General features: G+C 31.8%; 1 protein-coding gene across 1 annotated transcript; it reads left to right on the forward strand.

Moving 5' to 3' along the window:
* Nucleotides 1-121: 121 nt before the first annotated feature.
* On the forward strand, nt 122-19,435 carry LOC123657233 (nuclear pore complex protein Nup214-like). The gene is made up of 29 exons (XM_045592808.1): nt 122-160; nt 242-380; nt 597-763; nt 1,556-1,728; nt 2,474-2,685; nt 3,053-3,173; nt 4,182-4,269; nt 4,401-4,503; nt 4,750-4,903; nt 5,499-5,559; nt 6,214-6,601; nt 7,024-7,073; nt 7,302-7,502; nt 7,824-7,990; nt 8,359-8,520; nt 8,819-9,001; nt 10,199-10,482; nt 10,907-11,110; nt 11,709-11,846; nt 12,189-12,419; nt 12,783-13,244; nt 13,319-13,408; nt 13,568-14,861; nt 15,132-15,313; nt 15,971-16,120; nt 16,374-16,437; nt 17,045-17,193; nt 17,777-17,900; nt 19,189-19,435. Exons 1-29 carry the CDS (start codon nt 122-124, stop codon nt 19,217-19,219), a joined length of 5,811 nt encoding a protein of 1,936 aa, XP_045448764.1. The 3' UTR covers nt 19,220-19,435.
* The last annotated feature ends 743 nt before the right edge of the window (nt 19,436-20,178 follow it).

The raw sequence follows: 20,178 nt of genomic DNA on the forward strand, positions 1-20,178 counted from the left end.
TACTTAACTGTTTATCTTTATCCAAGTTACTAAGTAAATAAATGTTCCATTGTCGTATTTCCTTCATGAAATATTTTTTAAAATATAGTCTATAATAGACATATTCATTTCCATTCTGACAATGGAAATACAATCTGGGCCAAATGCCGTTGATGAGCCGGTAAGTACGCTTTTTTAAAAAACTAATAAATGATTTACTTAAGCCACCGACAGAATATATGTTGACTTTTAATGTTTTCAGAATCTGCTGTATAAGTTACAACGCAAGATCAAAGTGTTCAATACAAACAATGCATTGCCTAATCGAGGATACAATTTAGTAGCATGTACAAGTAGATATGGATTAGTGTTTGTTGCTTCACCTAATGGTGTTCTGTCTGGTGAGATATATATTTAACAATTTTTTTATCAAATAAATTTTTCTTATAAGCTTATTCATTCGTATTCTCCATATTTTTACTGTTTAAAATTCTAATGTTTTTATTCAAACATGTTGAAAAAACAATTGTATTATTTCATATAAAAAATGTCTACTTTTGTCGTCAATACATTTATTTAAAAAAAAGTGTGAAGAAGAACAACTTGTTTCTTTTCAGTATATTATCTAAAAGAATTAATTGACAAAGAATGTGAGCCACAACACCTCTCTGTTAATCTACAAATACAACCGACACACATAGCAGTTAACTGTAACCAAGAATGGCTGGCTGTTATTGGAGGACAAATGCTGGTTGTGTATAAATGCATGGATTTTCAAAATCCGGTATGTAAAAAAATGAAAATACTATGGAACTCTATAATGATAATAATAATAATAATACACTTTATTGTACACCAAAAACAGAAATAATACATATCAAAGAAAGAAAAATGATCATAAAAATATAGATCTAATGAGACATCTTATCATCAACTTAGAAATTGAGATATGTAAAGAATCTTTTAATTAAAAGTATACATTTATTTATATAGAAGTATAACCCTCTTTAACTTGGATATACTTCATGTTAGTGTGAACATTCTACAACTTTAACAGAATTTTATATAAATCCTTTCTGTCCTGTAACAAATTATTATTATTATTATTAAAAAGCAATTTAAGCTAAATCTTTTAATAAAAAAGTACTGATCCTCGCAAAAGAACACCGATTCCAACCAAGGATGATCCGTGAGGCTATTGAAATTAAAAAACATCCAAATTTCAATAGAGAAGATGGCTGGCTATTACCATCTGCTTGGGATCCCATTGTTAATATAATCAAATCAAAAACCAAGCATAATATACCACAGGTTAAAGACTCAATTAGGACATTCTGCGTAGATAGGACTAACTAAAATATTGATGTATGTCGGGTAGTTTCGAATAAGTTTGTAAAGTTAGAACGTCTGACACCTCAGTCCTCCCGTGACCATGGTTGCTGTAAAGTATCTGAAACGTCGGGCATCTAAAAAAGTTAATAAACCGCGATAACATCGAAAAAGTTGTTTCATTTCAATGAATAAAAAAGTAGTGAAAATTCATAAAAAAAAATTGAATACATTTCTGTCATTGTAGGATATTAGACCATCAGTGACAATAAAATGTGATGTAAGTCCATCCACATTTGTCTCAGCATTGCAATGGAATCCGTGCATTCCTGACACCATTGGAATTATATACTTTGATGGGACTCTGCTTGTAAGCCAAGTCAGCACCATGCAAGTTAAGAAGATACAATCTAATGCAAGGTAAATTATACTATCTTGTACTGTAATTGTTTATAAATCGTATATTACTTAGCAAATACCTCTAAATTCATGTAGAATAAAGGTTTCAATCACACTGCGGTTGTATACTTAGTTTTTCTACCGTGAATGACAATCGTAATGAGGTGTATGATAATAACCGACACTGATGGCTTTACATATTTTCCGAGACACAGTGGAACCCAAAAGTCTTATAATATAAAAAGTCTAATAATGTAATACTGGCAGATATATCGGAATCAAAAGCTATTTCTTATTGATAAAATTACCTTGTTTTCTTTTACCCCTGAATAATAGATGAATGTTGAAACATTTAGTTATCAGGTATGTATATCTTTATTGTGAACACTAATAATAATTTTAGTTAATGATCACTTTCTTATTTTAAAATATGTTTTCATCTCTTTTTTTAGTTAAAATTTTAATTTGTTTTATTAATAATCAGATTTTCTCATTTCATTTCATTTCAGCATTTTATACATAAAAATGATGTAGAATTTAATAGATTATAGAAATAAATAAATATTGATTAATTAATAAATTAAAAAAAAACTAAATATGTCAAAAAAAGTTGTATATGAAAAGTCTCATAATAGAAAAAGTTTAATAATGGAATATTGGCAGATATATCTTAATCAGAAACTATATTTATATTATGAAAGTATGTGGAGTTATTTTGTATTTTTTTTATTTGTAGTTTAAATCACACTTATTGTTTTCCTAACAGATGTCTTTGCTGGAGTCCTAAAGGCAAACAAGTTGTAACAGGCAACAATGACGGCACTCTCACTCAATACAAACCAGACTTGTCTCCAATGAAGATGGTACCGGCTCCGAACTTATTTGAAGGCAGTCCACTTGAAGCTTTAGCCATTTATTGGATTGCTACATATCAATTTGCAGTAGCATATAGAAATTCTTCCAATAATAGCCGTCCAGGTTTGAAATTTTTGTTAAAACAATTTATTTAATATTAATTAATTTGTAAAATTTCTTTTACTTCTATTGTGATATTTTATTTAACACTTTAAATAAAAAGAAACTCAATATTTTATATTTGTCTCGTAATCTTATGTTATAAACAAATTATCTTCTCATTCATATTTAAAACCATGTTCTGAAATTATTTATGATGAACATGAAATATATCAAAGAATAGATATATGCAAAAGACATGTCTAAAATATTTACATATATTACTTTTTTATATTAATTAAGTATTCTTTTATAAACAGGTGAAAATGTTTAGGTGAACATATTGTTAATCTAAATTATAAGAAGTAAAATACTATATTGTTTGTTACAGCTGTAACAATAGTAAATACTCCAAAAGCTGGTACTCCCTTATGCTATAACTATGATGATATCTGCTACAGTATGGGGTCTAACAGACCCTGGTATTACTATCTACAGGGACTTGCACAATGGTAATTATAATCATTAAAAATACTTTAATAGACTTAAGGAACATGGTTTAAACATTATTTTTAATCCAAAAAACTTCTAAAAATATTTTTGAAACATAGTCTGTTAGCCAGTTTTAAATTTTTTTAGGAGGAGGTTACTCAATTCCACCGTATATTTTATATATATATATTATGTATGTTCGGGGATAACTTCGTTGTTTATGAACCGATTTTGATAATTCTTTTTTTGTTGGAAAGTAGATATCCCAGGTGTAGTACAATGATAAGAAAACCAGGATCTGATGATGGGATACCAGAGAAATCGAGGGAAAGTCAAAATCCGCATAACTTTTTACTGGTTGTACCGATTTTGATGATTTTTAATTTAATCTAAAGCCGATGTTTATCATGTGGTCACATTTAAATTTCATCGAGATCTGATTACAACTTTTGGAATAATCTTTGATAATGCGTATTTACTTGACAATTTCTACCTACTGTCTGTCTACCTACATTGTATTACTTGTCGATATAATTGAAGTCGGTTTTTCTTTGTTTGCCTGCAAACACAATTATGTTATTATTTTATTTTATTTAACACTACTAGTAAATTACTATACATAGCTTATAGATACACATCATTTCTATTATTTATTTATGTAACATTTTTTACACTAATAGAAAATAGAATCAATCAATAAAACTTATAACATCAGATGCAATGGACGCTTTTATCGCTAACACAGCAATCTCTACCAGGCAAGTTTTATTAAATAAATAATATATAAACTCGTCACACTAAACTGTCTCCACTAGGAATTGCTCCTGTGTTAATTGTCTAGAAACATATATAGGACATAAGAACTAATGCCATGGCATATCAAAAGTGCAATGGGTGGACTTATAAATAATTTTCCATTTCTTCCAAACAACCCAAACAATCTTTTCCTATAAGTTATGATAGGTACTGAAACGATTCTTCAAATCTGTCATGTCACCTAATATGTATTGTTTATGATTTTTTTCCAGGAATATAATTCTTTCATCTTCATCCAATAGCATGGAAATAGCAACGCTGTCAACAACAGATGGATCAAATTGGATTCAGTGGTGTCAGGTACAATTTATTCTAAATGTTATTTTTATAAAAGTAAAATTATAGAATTAAGAACCTTTTGCTTTTACAAATGCTTGTAACCATCGCATCCATATTAAATTATCTTTAAACACTTTTTTATTTTTTTGTAGACCGATGAAGCAAGACCTGAATTACCACTGACTGATAAAAAGCAGGAAAACTATCCTGTTGGTATATGTATTGATACAGTGGCCATACATCAGTTGCCTTGGGGTATGACAAAAAAAAACTGCTCTAAAAATTATAACTTACGAATTATCAATGTTAAATATTTTTAAATATAAATACAATTTTGACTAATAAAAAATAGTTCATACAAAATTTTCATAATCATTTCACTATATTATGTTAAAGATTAAAAGTTATTTTTGCTACATATATTTCTTAATCAATGAAAGCATTAAATTTGTCAATCACGAGATTTTATTTATTTCATTTTTTTTTTTCATAAAATTTTAGGTGAGAATGAAACTCTACCACCGATGCCTCTTTTGCATGTAGTCTCTCAAACTGGACTGTTATCTATTTTCAATATAATAAACCTGAATAAATCGGCATCACAAATATGTACGGCGCTGCAACCCCTTGCGTTACCCGCTGCCGCTTTAACAAGGTAAATAAGGTTTTTTATGTACTAATAGATTCCAAATCATACCAAATAGTATTTAGCTTTCATTTCAATAGTGTCTTAAAAAGTGTCTTAATAATTGCAAATAATAATTAAAAGTGCTAAAAAAAATTTAGACCAATTTTAGTAAAAACTTATCATTGTATTTCTGAAAATATAATTTTTAGGTGTAAGTCTACTTCCATCCATACATTCTAGGCAACCTTTATGTTAGTAGCTTAGGAAAAAGTGCCTGAAAAAGTGTGCAAACAACAATGACATATTACAGACACAAATTAAATTAAAATGCTAAACATAGTTATATATTATAATGTACATACATCATACAATCCATATAGACATACAGATTTACATACATACATACAAACATACACATAAATACAATATACTAATAGATCACATATTTAAGACAATGGAAGGGATAGTATTTGTGCAAACGATTCTTAAAAATATTTATTGATTCCGCTTGTATTATTGGGCAAGGAATTCCAAAGTTTGATCACTTTAGCAATGAAGGAAATTACTATTATTATTGATATTTAATTTTAAAATAATTTATAATAATTTCATATATATTTAGGAATATTCCTGACGATGTACCATCTCATCCAGAACCGCCACCAGCTGTCGTCCAACCAAAGGTTAGTAAAAATATATTTCGTAATATATAAAATGTAATTATTTCCTGTTTTTATTAAATTAAAATTTTGTAATAAAGAAATAACATAATTTTGACTTGTGTCCAAATCGTCATTCTGCATCTCTTTGCAATAAATTTTATGTATATAAATAATAGCTTTAATTAATGCAATGTAAACTACAAAAAAAAAAGATTAGTTTATGTATTATTTAGTTAATAATAACACCTCAACAAAGTTGCCTAGTAATTGGATAATAAAATAAATAAATAAAAGTATGTATATGATTAATAGTTACCTGTTACCTTATATATACTGTTAGCATCTAATTAGTCAATACAAATGTTTACCATAAGCGGGTCTCGAGGCAATAACAGTGTATACGAGAGCACATTTTAATGTCATAAATGTCGGCAAACAAGCTCATAGCAACACCAGAAGCATTGCAAACGCGTTGCCGACCCTACCCCCGACCCTCTCGAGGAGCTCTGACCACCTTACTACACGGAAACACAACACTGCTTATTTGCTATACAGAAACTGTGTGTTATTTAACTGTGATCTTCTGCATGGTTGAGGTACTCCCCGGTAGGGCAGCTCCAGATATTGAGCCCTATTTCAATCAATCTTAATATATGAATGTTATACTTTCCATAGCCACAACAGCAATCAGTATCTCAACAACCACAACAACAGGCAATGATGCAACAACAGCAACAGGCAATGATGCAACAACAACAACAACAGGCAATGATGCAACAACAACAACAGACAATGATGCAACAACAACAACAACAGGCGATGATGCAGCAACAACAACAACAGGCAATGATACAACAACAACAGGCAATGATGCAACAACAACAGTCAATGATGCAACAACAGCAACAGTCAATTGCGCAACAACAACAGCAACAGTCAATTGTGCAACAACAATCTGTTGTGCAACCTCAACCTATAGCGTCTGAATCTCAAAGGCAAAAGACAATTATTGCACCTGTGAAAACTATACCGCAACAACAAAGTAATCTCTCTTTTGCACCAGGTAAGTTTCTAAACGTATTATTTTTTCTTTGTATTATAACTTATGATTGATTAATTCAATCTGTAACCATAGGCGTATTTACCCTAGGGCCAAAAGGGCCCTGGCACGGAGTGGTATTCTACGAGGAGCGGCGGCGCAAGCCGAGCATACGTACTAGGGATGTGAAAAATTATTCGATTTTTACAACAATAGATAGCCTCAAAAGTAAAAAAAGATCAGCCGAAATATATTCCGGATGTTTCCCGATTTATTTCTGGAATTTTGGAAATAAAAAGTATGAAGTAACACACAAAAAAAAAATACAATTGAAGTCTTTTAAAAAGAAACAACATTATCGGTTATGAATAACATATTTATTCACCGGACTATTTTTGCTTTTGTCATATTAGCTTAGCAAGTATAATTAATTATTTTTGTTTCAGCTGCAACGAAAGAATCAACCCCTGCTGTAGCAACATCTTCCATAACTGGGGTAACGCATACTTATTTTTTTTTTACAAATCAAATGTTTTTTAGCTTTTGATTTTACTGACAGTTATGAGAAGTTAAATTTTACTTATATTTCCTTTTCTTACAAATCTATGAAGTGATTTCTGATAAGGTTTACGAGGACTTGTTTTTATTCCTAAATTCCTGTAATTAGGGTAATCCTGCCTGGATTACAACTACAGTCGATAAAAATATTATTAAATGCTTATAGCCACAACCGAAACCAACCGTCCAAGTGCCGAAACCCCGAGTCCCGTCAGCAGAAGTAAGCGCCGCTTTAAAATCTGAACAGGAAAAAATTAACAAAGCTAAAGTAAATGAAGAATTGAAGAACATGCTCATCAAAGAAGTGAATGATTTCCAAATGGAACTATATAATTTCCTGAAACTCTCTCAAGAGAAACGGGATAAGGTAATGTTTAAAATTTATGTAATGATTTATTGTGTTGGCAGTATTTTCTAGATCTTTGTAATTGATAAGTATTTTTATTTTTTCCTTTTAAGTTATTATATTTATTAATGAATAATAATATAAGGACAGGATTCCTAGCGTATAGAATAATTTACTTTTTCAATTTAAATTTGGGATCAATAAAGTTTATTACTATCCATGCGGTTTCACTGTCTACTGTAAAACAAGTCTTTCTTATTAAGTTTATAAAACAAATTTATACATTTGAACAATACCATTGCATTACATTTTTAAATTAATAAAATAATTAATGAATTATAGTTCCAGCAAGACATTCAGTCGATTAATTTGAACGCTGAAATAAATATGGACACGGAATCACTCAGGAAAGAATGTGAAATTGATGAGTTACGTGAGAGTGTGACGCAGCTTAAGTTAGAACTTGTACGCGCTTGCGCAGTCGTCGCCGAGGCCAGGACACAGGCCGAGTGAGTTGCTATTATTAATTAATGATACTTTTATTTTCAAAAAATATTGAATAAAAAAAATTTAATGAAAGCGTTTTGTAGGAAGCAGGTACGGCCATTTACGAAACGATGTGTTTTACTTGTGTCTGAAACGTAAAAGTTAATAGTTTTTTTTTTTTTAATTAAATGTGTTTTGTTTACTAAGATAAACTTTTTGATATTTTTTAATAAAAAATGCAACTAGTTATTTTTAGCTCCAAATTATATTTTCGGTAGGGCTTTATCGCTGAGCATCTTATGTAGTCTGACTCCAAAAACAAAAAAAAAAAAATCACATATTAAATATATAATATATTTATGTGCTTATGGTATCTCTCATTTTTGTAAAGGGCTAATTGTCGCCACGAATGGACTCAAATGGATCCGTTAACGGCGAAGCGGATCTCATCGGTGAAGAAATTAGCGTACTACGTGCAGACACAGCTGGATCAAGCGCTTAAATCTCTCGATCACAAGTGGAACGAAATGGCAGCTAGAGACAAATATGCTAAGTATGTTAATTTGAACACAGTGTTTGTAACAAATACAACAGTTAATTGTAAACCAGAAGTAATTAGTGTAGTACTTAGTTATTATAAACTATTTGCTTTATGAAAATTGTAAGTTATGGTTGTCACTAACTTAGCTGTCTCTTGACGTTCAAATTGACCAGTTGAAGTTAGTCGTTTAGACAGCATTGACAGGTGTCATGTTCGAATTGCATCATGTTAGAATGATACATCATTGATAGACCATTATAACAGTTTAGTCGTTCATGTGTGCTTACTACTTATTATTTTTCAAACCCAGGCCCGGCGAACGAATGATTCGACCCATACTAGACGACGTTTATCAACCGCTGGTGAAGCAGCAGGAGATACTCAGTCGCCAACAAGCGGAACTCAAAACTTTGAGAAACGCTATGAACGAGTGCAACTTTACACCAATGTTCAGATCGACGACGTTGTTACGAAGCACACCGTTCAGAAATAAGTAAGTCTTTTGCACAGCAACGTTGAAAATCGAAATTATTGAAGTAAAACTTCCTTACGCACGCTTGACTTGGGGAGTAAGCTGGTAAATGCGTGACGAGGGCATTACAAAAATTGTGATCGGGTGAGGCGAACGGAAGCTGAGAGGGAGATATAAGTTAGTCAAGATAGAAAGAGATTGAGTTGCGTTTCGTAAGTTTTACTTCAGTCATGTGGTCCAAAGCACACTCGGTTTTTTTTTTAAATTTAAGTAGGCTTCAAAAGTACTTTATAATTCCTACTCTACAAATTAAAATTATATTTCTTTTTGAAAAATTAATTATAGTTCATAATAAGCTACCACGATTCGAAATGTAAGTTCTACAGAGAAGTTTCGACTAGAAAGTGCGCAGTTACTCTTTAAAAACTATGAAATATTATTAATTCACTAACCCACATAACTTTAGTTAACTCTATAATTTGTCATGATAGATGTTATTTTGTACATCTACTTTACATTCTTTTCATCTGGTAAACCTTAAGACGTACAGTCTTAAGGTTGGCCGGTAGATAAAACTGTATAGCTTTGGTCAATTTCTGATTATAATCGAGAAATATTATAATTATATGTGTAAACCAAAATTAAAAAAGATTATTATTTATATGTGTGATTATATATGTGATTATATATGTATTTATTTATGTGATTTATGTGATTTATGTGTTTGCTGTGTGGTTACGGCAATGAAGAATATAGCCACCCTCTCTCTTCCCGTGGGTGTCGTAAGATGCGATTAAGGGATAACACAGTTCCACTACCATCTTGGAATTTAAAAAGCCGACCGATGGCGGGATAACCATCCAACTACTGGCAATGAAATACACAGGCCGTAGACGGGCAGCATCGTTTTCGGTGCGACAAAGCCAGCCCTGCGGTCACCAACCCCCCTACCCAGCCTGGTGACTATGGGTAACACACATGAGTTCACACCATTTTTGGCGTGAACTTGTGGAGGCCTATGTCCAGCAGTGGACTGTGATAGGCTGAAATGATGATGATGATGAGGATGATGATGATGATTATGTGATATCTCAATTGAATATAAGTAATTATCTCTAAATATATATAATAAGTTATTGATATTGTATAACACATTAATATTAAATTGGGAAAATGTTATCAAATTTCATCTGTTAATAATATTTTCGAACATTTTAGAGATCCTCTATCAAAACTTACCAAAAACATTCTAAACATGAACATTGAACCTAAAAACAAGGCAAAGGAACAATTACTTAACTCACAAAAGTTGGATGCACTACGTGATGTTTTATCGAACCACAGACCAAGGAAAGTAAAACCAGTCAACGTTGAATTAACGCAACATCTTGAGACAATGAAACAGAGATATGCGAAAAGTTTAAAAGAGAAAGAAGAAAAAAAAGAGTTGGAACAAGCTGCATTAAAAGTTGAGCCGAAAGAAGAATTGAAAATACAAACCAGTAAGTCATTACTTTTTGCTTTTGTGATCTCATTTTGGGCGTGTGTGCGTGCGTGTGTGATAATGTTGTGTGCTTTGACTAATACCGATTACAGTGTATGCTGTTGCAGAGTTATTAACTAGTAACGTCAAGGATGGCTAATATACAACTAATTTTATGCTAAACTATTTAGTCACGGTTGAATTGCGACTTTATATAATTATAGTTTGGATTAATTATTATATTATGGCAACATATATTATTACTTGTGTATTACTTTACTTGTCTTTTTCGAAACTGGTTGTTTAGAAAAAACGTGTACGAGATTGCAATGTTTAGGAGGAAAATATATTTAAAAACAGACTTCAGTGTTGTGTTGACGTTAGGTTACAATTTTATTAGATTTGGCACTTTGTTTTGATATCATGCTTATCATTCGTTACAGCAATTAAACAAGAAAAACCTTTAAATACATTTTCGAAACCGCAATTACCATTATTCTCCCAAATGTCTGTAAAGACTGAGAACCCAAAGCCAGTTACATCTAACATGCAAAGCTTTACTCAAAAATTAACAGACGTACCGCCTTTGAATAATCATGCTAATATATTTACGTCGCAAAGGGTTGGAGGTTCTATTGCTTTCGCTTGTAAGTATTTTTCAATATTGCCACTAACAAAATATATTTTTGTTAAATCACGATAGTGTTTGACCTTATAGTTATTAACGTACATTATATATTTTAACAGAACAAAGCTTATTTTAAACTAATTAAACAATATTCTTGGAATTTTTCATCTAATTTGAAAGGGATTTAAAATGTTTGTGTTTGATTTTGTTTATGTATCGTATATGTGATTCGTGTAAAGCGACATCATCGCCTTTATCAACAACTCTACGATACAAAATCGGGAGTAGATCATAGTTTTTGAAACAGGATTTAATGTTTTGTTAAAAAATGTATTTAAAATAAAAAGCTTCATCAATCTGTTACGTAATTTTTGTTTTACGAGATGCTAATAACAAGATATAATAGCTATTATTTCATATATTGCGTTGCGTTGCAATGTTGTTGCAACGGGGTTGGTTGTACTTTTTTTTAATATCATTAATGCTTCAGACAGTAGTTTGTGAAAAAATAGTATTAATTAAAAAACGGATAAATTAAGCCATAAGATACACAAATAGATGAATTTTTAATTATTATCTTTTGTAAGTCGGCTAAAAATTATTAAAAAATGTTTTAGTTGGCCAATCACCAGCAATGGAACCTAAACCTGATATAGTGAAAGAATCGCCAGCTATTACACAATCTTACGCGCCAGTGACTTTGAATGTGAAACCTACTAAACCCGCCAGTGTGGTCAGGACATTATTCACTGAGGGTAAATTATTTCTTATATATCTTTTGAATTCATAAATAATCTAATCGCTCAAAACGCGCAAAACTTTTGGGAAATGAATGCTCTTATATAATAAAAACCCTTTAAATTATTAAATTATTTCATTGTTAATAATTTAAAATGTCAAAATAATTTTCAATCTTGCTGAATTAACATTATATATGATCAAAAAGAAGTAAAAAGTTTGTACTCTCCCTTTTAAGGAATATTCTACACTCGTTAATTTTTTTGTGTTTCCAGACAAACATTGTTAAGATATTTGTGTTAATATAATTAAGGTACCATTTTTAGCAAAATTTTAATATATGTATATTTACTTTCTAGATGCTAGTGAAAAGCCAGTAGAAACTATTCAAAAGCCTCAAGCTCAAACATTACCCCAAGTGGGAACCGAACAGCCAAAACAATTGACAAATCAAGAAACTAAAATTTTATTAAGAAAAATGATCCTTAAAGAGGGCGTAATGCCTGCAGACAGCACAATAAAAGCGGAACCAAAGAATGATTCTAATACTTTTATGGGACAAAATATTTGTTCACCGGCTGCATTTAATTGTAAGTGAAATACATTATTATCTTAGTATTTTTGTCAAAAGTATGATTATACTGACTATACTACTTATACTGATGACAAAAGTAGACTGAGACTACTAGTCATGAATGGATTTTATTAATGTTATTAATAATGTTTTAAAACATAATTAGTACAATACTATTTTTAGTTTAGTACATTTATGTTTAAAATGTAATAAGAAAAGTCAATTTTGTTTAAACATCCTCAAAAACGTATTAACTTTACCTATAATGTAATAAAAAGTACAATTTTTAATTCCAAAAATATCCAATGTCGAACTAAAGTAAAATATTAATTAAAAGGGTAAAAAAGTAGTAGTGTATACATTTTATTTACGATTTCAGTTTCAAAACCAACAGCTACTGCACCAGCTGCTGTATTTGCCTCAAAACCAATAACAGACATGACGAACATGTTCAACAAGTTGCAACATCAAACAACCGGACCCACTGTGTCTTCAACTGTAAACCCTAAATCTGACGAAACAGGTGAGGCTGAACTTTCAAAAGAGAAAGTTAAAGAAGAGAAGCCAATCACTAATATGTTTAGCTTAAAAACTACTACTCCGTTAAATAGTAAAAATCAAAATGTTCCTGATGTTCTCAAAAGTAGTAGCCAAGGATTCGTTTTTGGTAAAACTGAAAATAAAAGCATTCCTAAAGTAGTCGAAGAGAAATCAAAAGAAAACGTTCCTGACAAACCTAAGGAGCCGAAGGCGGTAGTAGAAAATAAAAATGACAATGAACTAAAACCGCCGATAGCACCTGTGACAACGAGCAAAGCACCTGCTCAAGCTGTTATTATAGGTAATGATTTATTGATTTATTTCCTTGAACGATCTTGACATATATTTGAATTTAATATTAATTCTCTTCATTAGTCGATCTCAAGAAACCTGCAGCGGAAGCTAAAGTAGAAAAAGTGCCGTCGTCCATATTTAGTGGAGCCCCTGTTTCACCACCCCCTACAGGTACTATATTCATTTATGTGGTAACATTTATAATTACTAAGATGAGTAATAATGATACTAAGATAAGCTCCAAAATGGTTTTGTAATTATATATTAAATTTTATTTCAAAATCCGATTTTCGCTTTTATATAAAATTACTTTATCAATTACTTTTGCAGTATCTAAACCTCAATCCGAACCGGTAACACAACAACAGCCTGTTGTCGAGATATCAATATCATCAACGACCCCAGCAAACTTATCAAAGCCTGTCACGGTTACAACGACAGCATCAAAAACTGTACTGGAACAAACTGTCGAACAATCAAATAACACTTCTATAAATGATAAAGAGGCGAAGCCATCTGAAATTATTGAAATCAAAGAGGATTCAAAAGTAGAAACAAGTAAGCAAGACAATGTAGCCCCAAGTGTTAGTGCTAGTGTATTTAGTTCAACGAATACAGGAATTGCACTTAATACTTCATTAAATACAACATCAACTGCAACCGTAATAACAAGCGAATCAAAACCATCAGTTTTCAGTACAGCTACGCCAAGTTCTATATTTTCAAGTACACCGCAATCGTTTACGTCACAACCACCAGTGTTTGCATCTAATGCGTCATCTGTATTCGCAACGGCATCGGCGGCTGTATTTGGTCCCCAAACGACACAAAGTTCGATATTCGGTACGACAACATCAACATCTAGTGCGTTTGGGACAGCGACGACTTCGTCTATATTCGGTAGTACATCTTCTGCCCAAAGCATATTCAGTTCTGCAGCATCAAAATCTATATTCGGTACAACACCGGCGTCAACTAGTCAGAGTATATTTGGTACCACGCCGACTACGACTCAGGCATCTGTGTTCGGAACCAATCAATCTGTATTTGGGACATCTACATCTAATTCTGGTTTTGGGGCACCATCTACTCAAGCATCTATATTTGGAAGTCCTTCGAAACCAACTTCTGTATTTGGGAGCCCTACACAAACGACTCAAGCATCAGTGTTTGGTACCCCTACACGAACAACTCAAGCGTCTGTGTTTGGTACCCCTACACAAACAACGCAAGCGTCTGTGTTTGGTACCCCTACACAAACAACGCAAGCGTCTGTGTTTGGTACGCCTACTCAAACGAATCAATCTTCTGTGTTTGGTACGCCGACACAAACAACTCAAGCGTCTGTGTTTGGTACGCCGACACAAACAACTCAAGCGTCTGTGTTTGGTACGCCGACACAAACAACTCAAGCGTCTGTGTTTGGTACGCCGACACAAACAACTCAAGCGTCTGTGTTTGATACGCCTACACAAACAACTCGAGCATCTATATTTGGAACACCTACAACAACTACTCAAAGTGGATCTTTATTCGGAAACGCTGAATCTAATTTGTTTGCAGCGGCAAGTATATCAACTACTAGTGCTCCTTCGCAGGCGAGTGGCGGGAGCATATTTGGGTCGTAAGTTTTTTCCGTTTTTTTTTTTTTTAATATATAAAGTTCGGAACATTTTCAGCCACTATGGCTTAAGCATACTTTAAAAGAGCAACTTTCAAGGTTTGTTACCAAGTTAGTTTTGAATATTAAAAGCACCTTAAAATGATCCATCAAAAATGTGTTACAAATAGTAACTTACAATTATTAAACTTTAATCAAAAAACGATTAACTGACCCTACTGAAATTGTATTTTGATTAATACAAAGTTACAATTACTATGTTTTTTTTTACAGTTCGTCGGGCTCAGTTTTCGGCAGTAGCAATACTAGTGTGTTCGGCAGTAAGACTGGCTTCACCGATTCGAATCCAACAGCGACTAATATTTTCGGAGGATCGGCGGCGTTTGGTCAGAAGCCTGCTACTGATTTCTGGAGCGGTGGCAGTAACACTACTACTTTTGGATCTTCCGGTTTTGGTAACCAATTTTTTTTTTAATTATTATACAAAAGCAATACATGAACATATTAGGTAAAACATTTATGTCCAGTAACTCGAGTTTAACTTAATCTTGATCTTGAAACTGTTAAAAAGCTTTTTTTAATAAATCTAAACAATCCAAAACAAGCTTCGTGGATTAAAAACCAAAAAATAATGTTTTTGTCTTTTATCAATATCATAAAGATTGTCTTATTTTTATTTCACCAAAAAAGATAAAAATGAGATTTTTGCAGACATTTTTAAATTTATTTGATACATTTTGTTAATCCATTTTTTTCCATTTTTTTAATCCTTTTTTTTTTTGTTTTTGTTTATTAAAAGTTTCCTCCAACATGGACAATTTTCAACTGCGACACTTTCATACTAGTTCTCGCAGTTATTTCTCTCGTACTTTTATCCAGCATACTTTTTATTTCTTTCATACTTCCCTTTTACACTAAGGGTTGGGTTGCCATCTATGTTAAAAACTAAATTTTTATGCTAATGTCACTTAGCGAAAAAGGTGAAGGTAATGTATCTTTTATTTAAATTCAAATATTATATTAATACATTGTTTATCATTGTAACTTTTGAAGCTGAATTTTACAGCAATTTAAGTGTAATATTTGTACAAATTCTTATATTATCCAATCAGGTCAACAAGCAACAACCCAATCTTCTTCAATATTCGGCACTTCCGGTGGAAGTTTCAGTGCCCCATCTACGGGACAACCTTTTGGCAGCCCTGGACCGTTCAGCGGTGGAGAATCTAAGTCCATTTTCGGATCTCCTCAACAACAATCAGGTATGAATTAAAGTATATACATATGTACACATATGATAACTTACGTAAAGTATATTATATATAGTTTTTGGTGATCCCTTAGTTCTTATTAAACTGTTTTGTACACACTGTATCAAAATTGATAAATCTTAATCTGTGTTGGTTATGTATGCACCTTGTGGTGGAGAGTAATTAGATCAACAATGATGTTTTGGTTGGCATTCTTTTATGTATAAATATATAACAATACTAAAGCGACATTTTCTACTGACAGCGCCAGGAGCGTTTGGAGGATCACCTGTATTTGGTTCTAAACCGGTGTTTGGAGGATCATCCGGGTAAGATATATATTACAAATAAAAGAATCTTATGTATTGTTCTTTTGATTAAAATTCAGTAATGTTTCTTAAACCTAACCTAACCTTTAATACTACTTAGTTTTATTATATCGTTCGTTCTACCCACGTTGTCATTTCTGATTTGTTTCTCTCTTTGATTGTTCTTCTAATTGATCTGCTTATTTCGTTTTAAAGCCTAATTTATGACCTATAATAACGTTGATTTTCATTAAAATTGGTTCGGTAGGTGATTCTTGATTTTTACTTGTTCATAGAGACAAAAACTTTAACCTATAGATCGTAGTCTGTTACATATATAGCATCATTCAGCCACGGTCCACTGGTGGACATAGGTCTTCCCAACTTCACATCATTACAGTTCTGTTGTTAAAGACTACTTCTATAATAATAAACAAAAGAATATATGTGCGCGTGTGTGTCAAACACATGGTAGTGTGTGTAATGTTATATGTGTACGAAATTACATACTCCTCCGTCCTCGCAATTTTCGTAAAAAGGGGTACAAAGTTTTTGTTTTACGTATTAATATGTAGATATTAGGGAAATATATTGAATAAAAATAATAATAATTGATATGTACCCATAGTTTCGGTTCGTCGGCATTCGGCGGTTTCAACAAGAGTCCCAGTAGCGGCTTCGGCGCTCCGGCCTCCTTCGGCGGGACCGCCTTTGGAGGGAATGCGTTTGGTAACACGTCGCCCAATAAAGTTTTTGGAAGCTCGTCTCCTAGTAAGTGTTGAATTAATTATATTATATTCGTTTTTTACTCATTCAATTTACAATTGTAGTTAAGTTTATCTTAAACTAGCTGACCCGTTCAACTTTGTACTGCAATTTTTTTTTAATTGTCCTGAAAATAAAGAACACAACTCATAAAAGAAGTATACCAGCGATTCATTATATGTATACAATGTGTCCGGTTTCCGATGTCCGATACTTTAAGGGGTTAAAATACCATTAATTTTATCGACAAATTAGCGATCAATGATTTTTTTCGCCATCAATAAAAAATGGCAGCACTTTAAAAAAAATTGTTGGCGAAGCATAGATGCTTGCATTAATTTAACAATATCTATCCAAGTAGAAGACTTTCAAACATAAAAGTGGTCTCAAATGTTAGTTAATAGTGTAGACAATAAATCTAGATTAAAAATATTATTTCATACAGACATCGGAAACCGGACACATTGTAAATATATATACAATGTGTATATATTATATTAATTTCATTGCATTACGCACGTAGACGATACCGCACTTTGAACTTGACGCGGTCGTCGTATTAACAATATAAGTCATCAAACTAATTCTTCTACAGATTTCGGGTCTCCAACACAATCGAACGCCACTTTCGAGAACCTAGCGACTCAGAACACGTTAACATTTGGTAACTTAGCGCAACAGTCGGGCCAGGCGCCGCAAGCCGCACCATCTTTTAATGCGTAAGTTATTATATTATTTCAGTTTCCACTGTGTCATGTATACAGCGGACATTTTCTTTCTGCTTCGGGTTTTGCAGGTTCAATTCGAAACCTAAGTCTGGATGTATAATATTAATTTATAAAGCAAAATGTATCTGTAACTATCAGTCGGCTGTTACTTATATCAAGCACAAAGTTACTTAGCTTAGAAACAGACGACCGTGTGTGTATGTTAAACATATTTAAGTTATTTACTTTTACATAAGTCATCTTTAGCAACTAGAGATCCTGGGAACACTAAAAATGTTGTATTTATCACTGTGTATCTAATTATAATTATTGACTAATTATATAACTGATGTGAATCTATTGTTGTTACTCATTTCGAAACGTAAAATTGTGAACCGTCTCATATTACGAAACAAATGAATAACCGAACCAAATGATTTTAGTTTTTCAAGGTGTAATTATAAAATTGAAATTTCACATGCGTGCTTGGTACCAGTTCATTAGTTTACAGTAATACGATATAATGTAATAAAATTGTGAATATAAAGTTACTTAATTTTACATAAATGTAGGTACTGTTTCGGACAAATTCCGATTTTTTTAAAGTGTTACACATACCTATTATATTCACTCAAATTAGTCGATTTTTTATATTATTTTGCATAGTATTATACAACGTGTTATTAAACTGGCGTTTTTCTATTTAACTACGATATCAGAATCGATATTTTAACCTAAATGTGCAACTTACTTGCCCTAACACTTCAATAAAAATAATTAAATTAATTACTATGTATTATATTACTATCTTATTATTAATAAAATTACCGTGGTGCGTGCGTTAATGTCATGTCTTTGACCGTTACAGTTATGTCGGTTATTTATAGCCTTTTTCACGATTCAGCCTGTAATATCCCATTGCTGGATTGGAGCTTAATTCACCACGCTGCTCCACTGCGGGTTGGCGGATATATTCCCTACTGTGAGTAACGATCGCTAGCAGGTATTTATGATAACAATTGGGGTCGAGGGCTTAACGCGCTCTTTGAGGCACGGTAGGGAGACCCATGAGGACAGATATCCCAACCGGAAAAAAATATTTGTTCAAATTTGACATCCAACACGCAAACCGCCAAACTACGGATGGTAAAGAGTTTAACAACGCCTCTGGCGTAGTTAATTAGTAGGCGTAGTTAGTTAATTGTCTTTTCGTCTCCATGTTACGAAAGGACGCCAGTTTAATAACACGTACTTGTGTTAATTGATAATATTATCTTTAATAATGAATTTTTATTCCTAGATCGCCTTCATTCACCGGTTGGCGAGGCTGATGATTCTTCTACAAAGAGCGTGTTTGAAAATTAAAATAGGATTAAATCAATAATGTTATCAAAATCGAACGACTAATTGCGACTATCTCAAAAATGTCAAGAGGTATGATGACAAAACCTGATTTTGACGATTTTATAATTAAATTTTGTACATGCCGAAAATTATCATATAAAAGAATAGATGTGCCAATTTCAAAATAGTTAAAATGAAATTTGTAGAAAATAAAATTGGAAAGTGTAATAGCATATTAATAAAACTATATAATAAATTAAAAAATAAATATGCAACGAATGTTAATTAAATAATTCTACTTAATTTTTTTTTAATAAACAGACTTGTTTGCGATTACACGAATCAAAGTGATGATGCAAGATAGTGTCACTTTTGAAGACAGACCTTTGGAGTTACAATATTTTGATTAAAAAGCTAATCTAATAAATTATGGTTTCTTTAATGTTCATTTCTTAATGTTTTCTGTTATCAAGATATTGTATTAAGTTATTTTGTAATAGTAATTAATAAATAAAATAAATCCTTTCTTTTTTAGTGTTTTCTTTCGACTTAGATCGTTTACTTGAAAATGTTCGTATTTTAATGTAATAAATAAAATTTAAAAAGAACCTACGATATTATGTCAATAAAAATACATACTTAACTATATAAACCGTACGCAAACGCATAGGTACTATTACGATAATTATTGATAATCTTATGTAAATAAAAATGAACGTTGCTAAGCGCATAACTCGGGAATGGCTCGACCAATACGGCTTATTTATTTTTTTGTACGTTCCATAAGACCCACGGAGGGTTTAATACTAAAAATAAAAATAAATTACAATTTTTTTATTTACTATTAACTTTTGACAGAACGAAGTCTGTCCGGGCAGCTAGCTATTACTAATTATTAATTGCTTTGTATATGTACATTCTAATATACAAAATTCTCGTTTCGCGG

Source organism: Melitaea cinxia, chromosome 10 (assembly GCF_905220565.1).
Source record: "Melitaea cinxia chromosome 10, ilMelCinx1.1, whole genome shotgun sequence".
Taxonomy (NCBI): Eukaryota; Metazoa; Arthropoda; class Insecta; order Lepidoptera; family Nymphalidae; genus Melitaea; species Melitaea cinxia.

Bases quoted from the DNA above. Each gene is read 5' to 3' on its own strand.
- LOC123657233 (XM_045592808.1), top strand. From the start codon at position 122: ATGGAAATACAATCTGGGCCAAATGCCGTTGATGAGCCG. The intron at 11,111-11,708 runs GTAAGTATTTTT...AAAATGTTTTAG, and splicing joins AGGTTCTATTGCTTTCGCTT to TTGGCCAATCACCAGCAATG. The intron at 17,194-17,776 runs GTTGAATTAATT...ATTCTTCTACAG, and splicing joins AAGCTCGTCTCCTAGTAAGT to ATTTCGGGTCTCCAACACAA.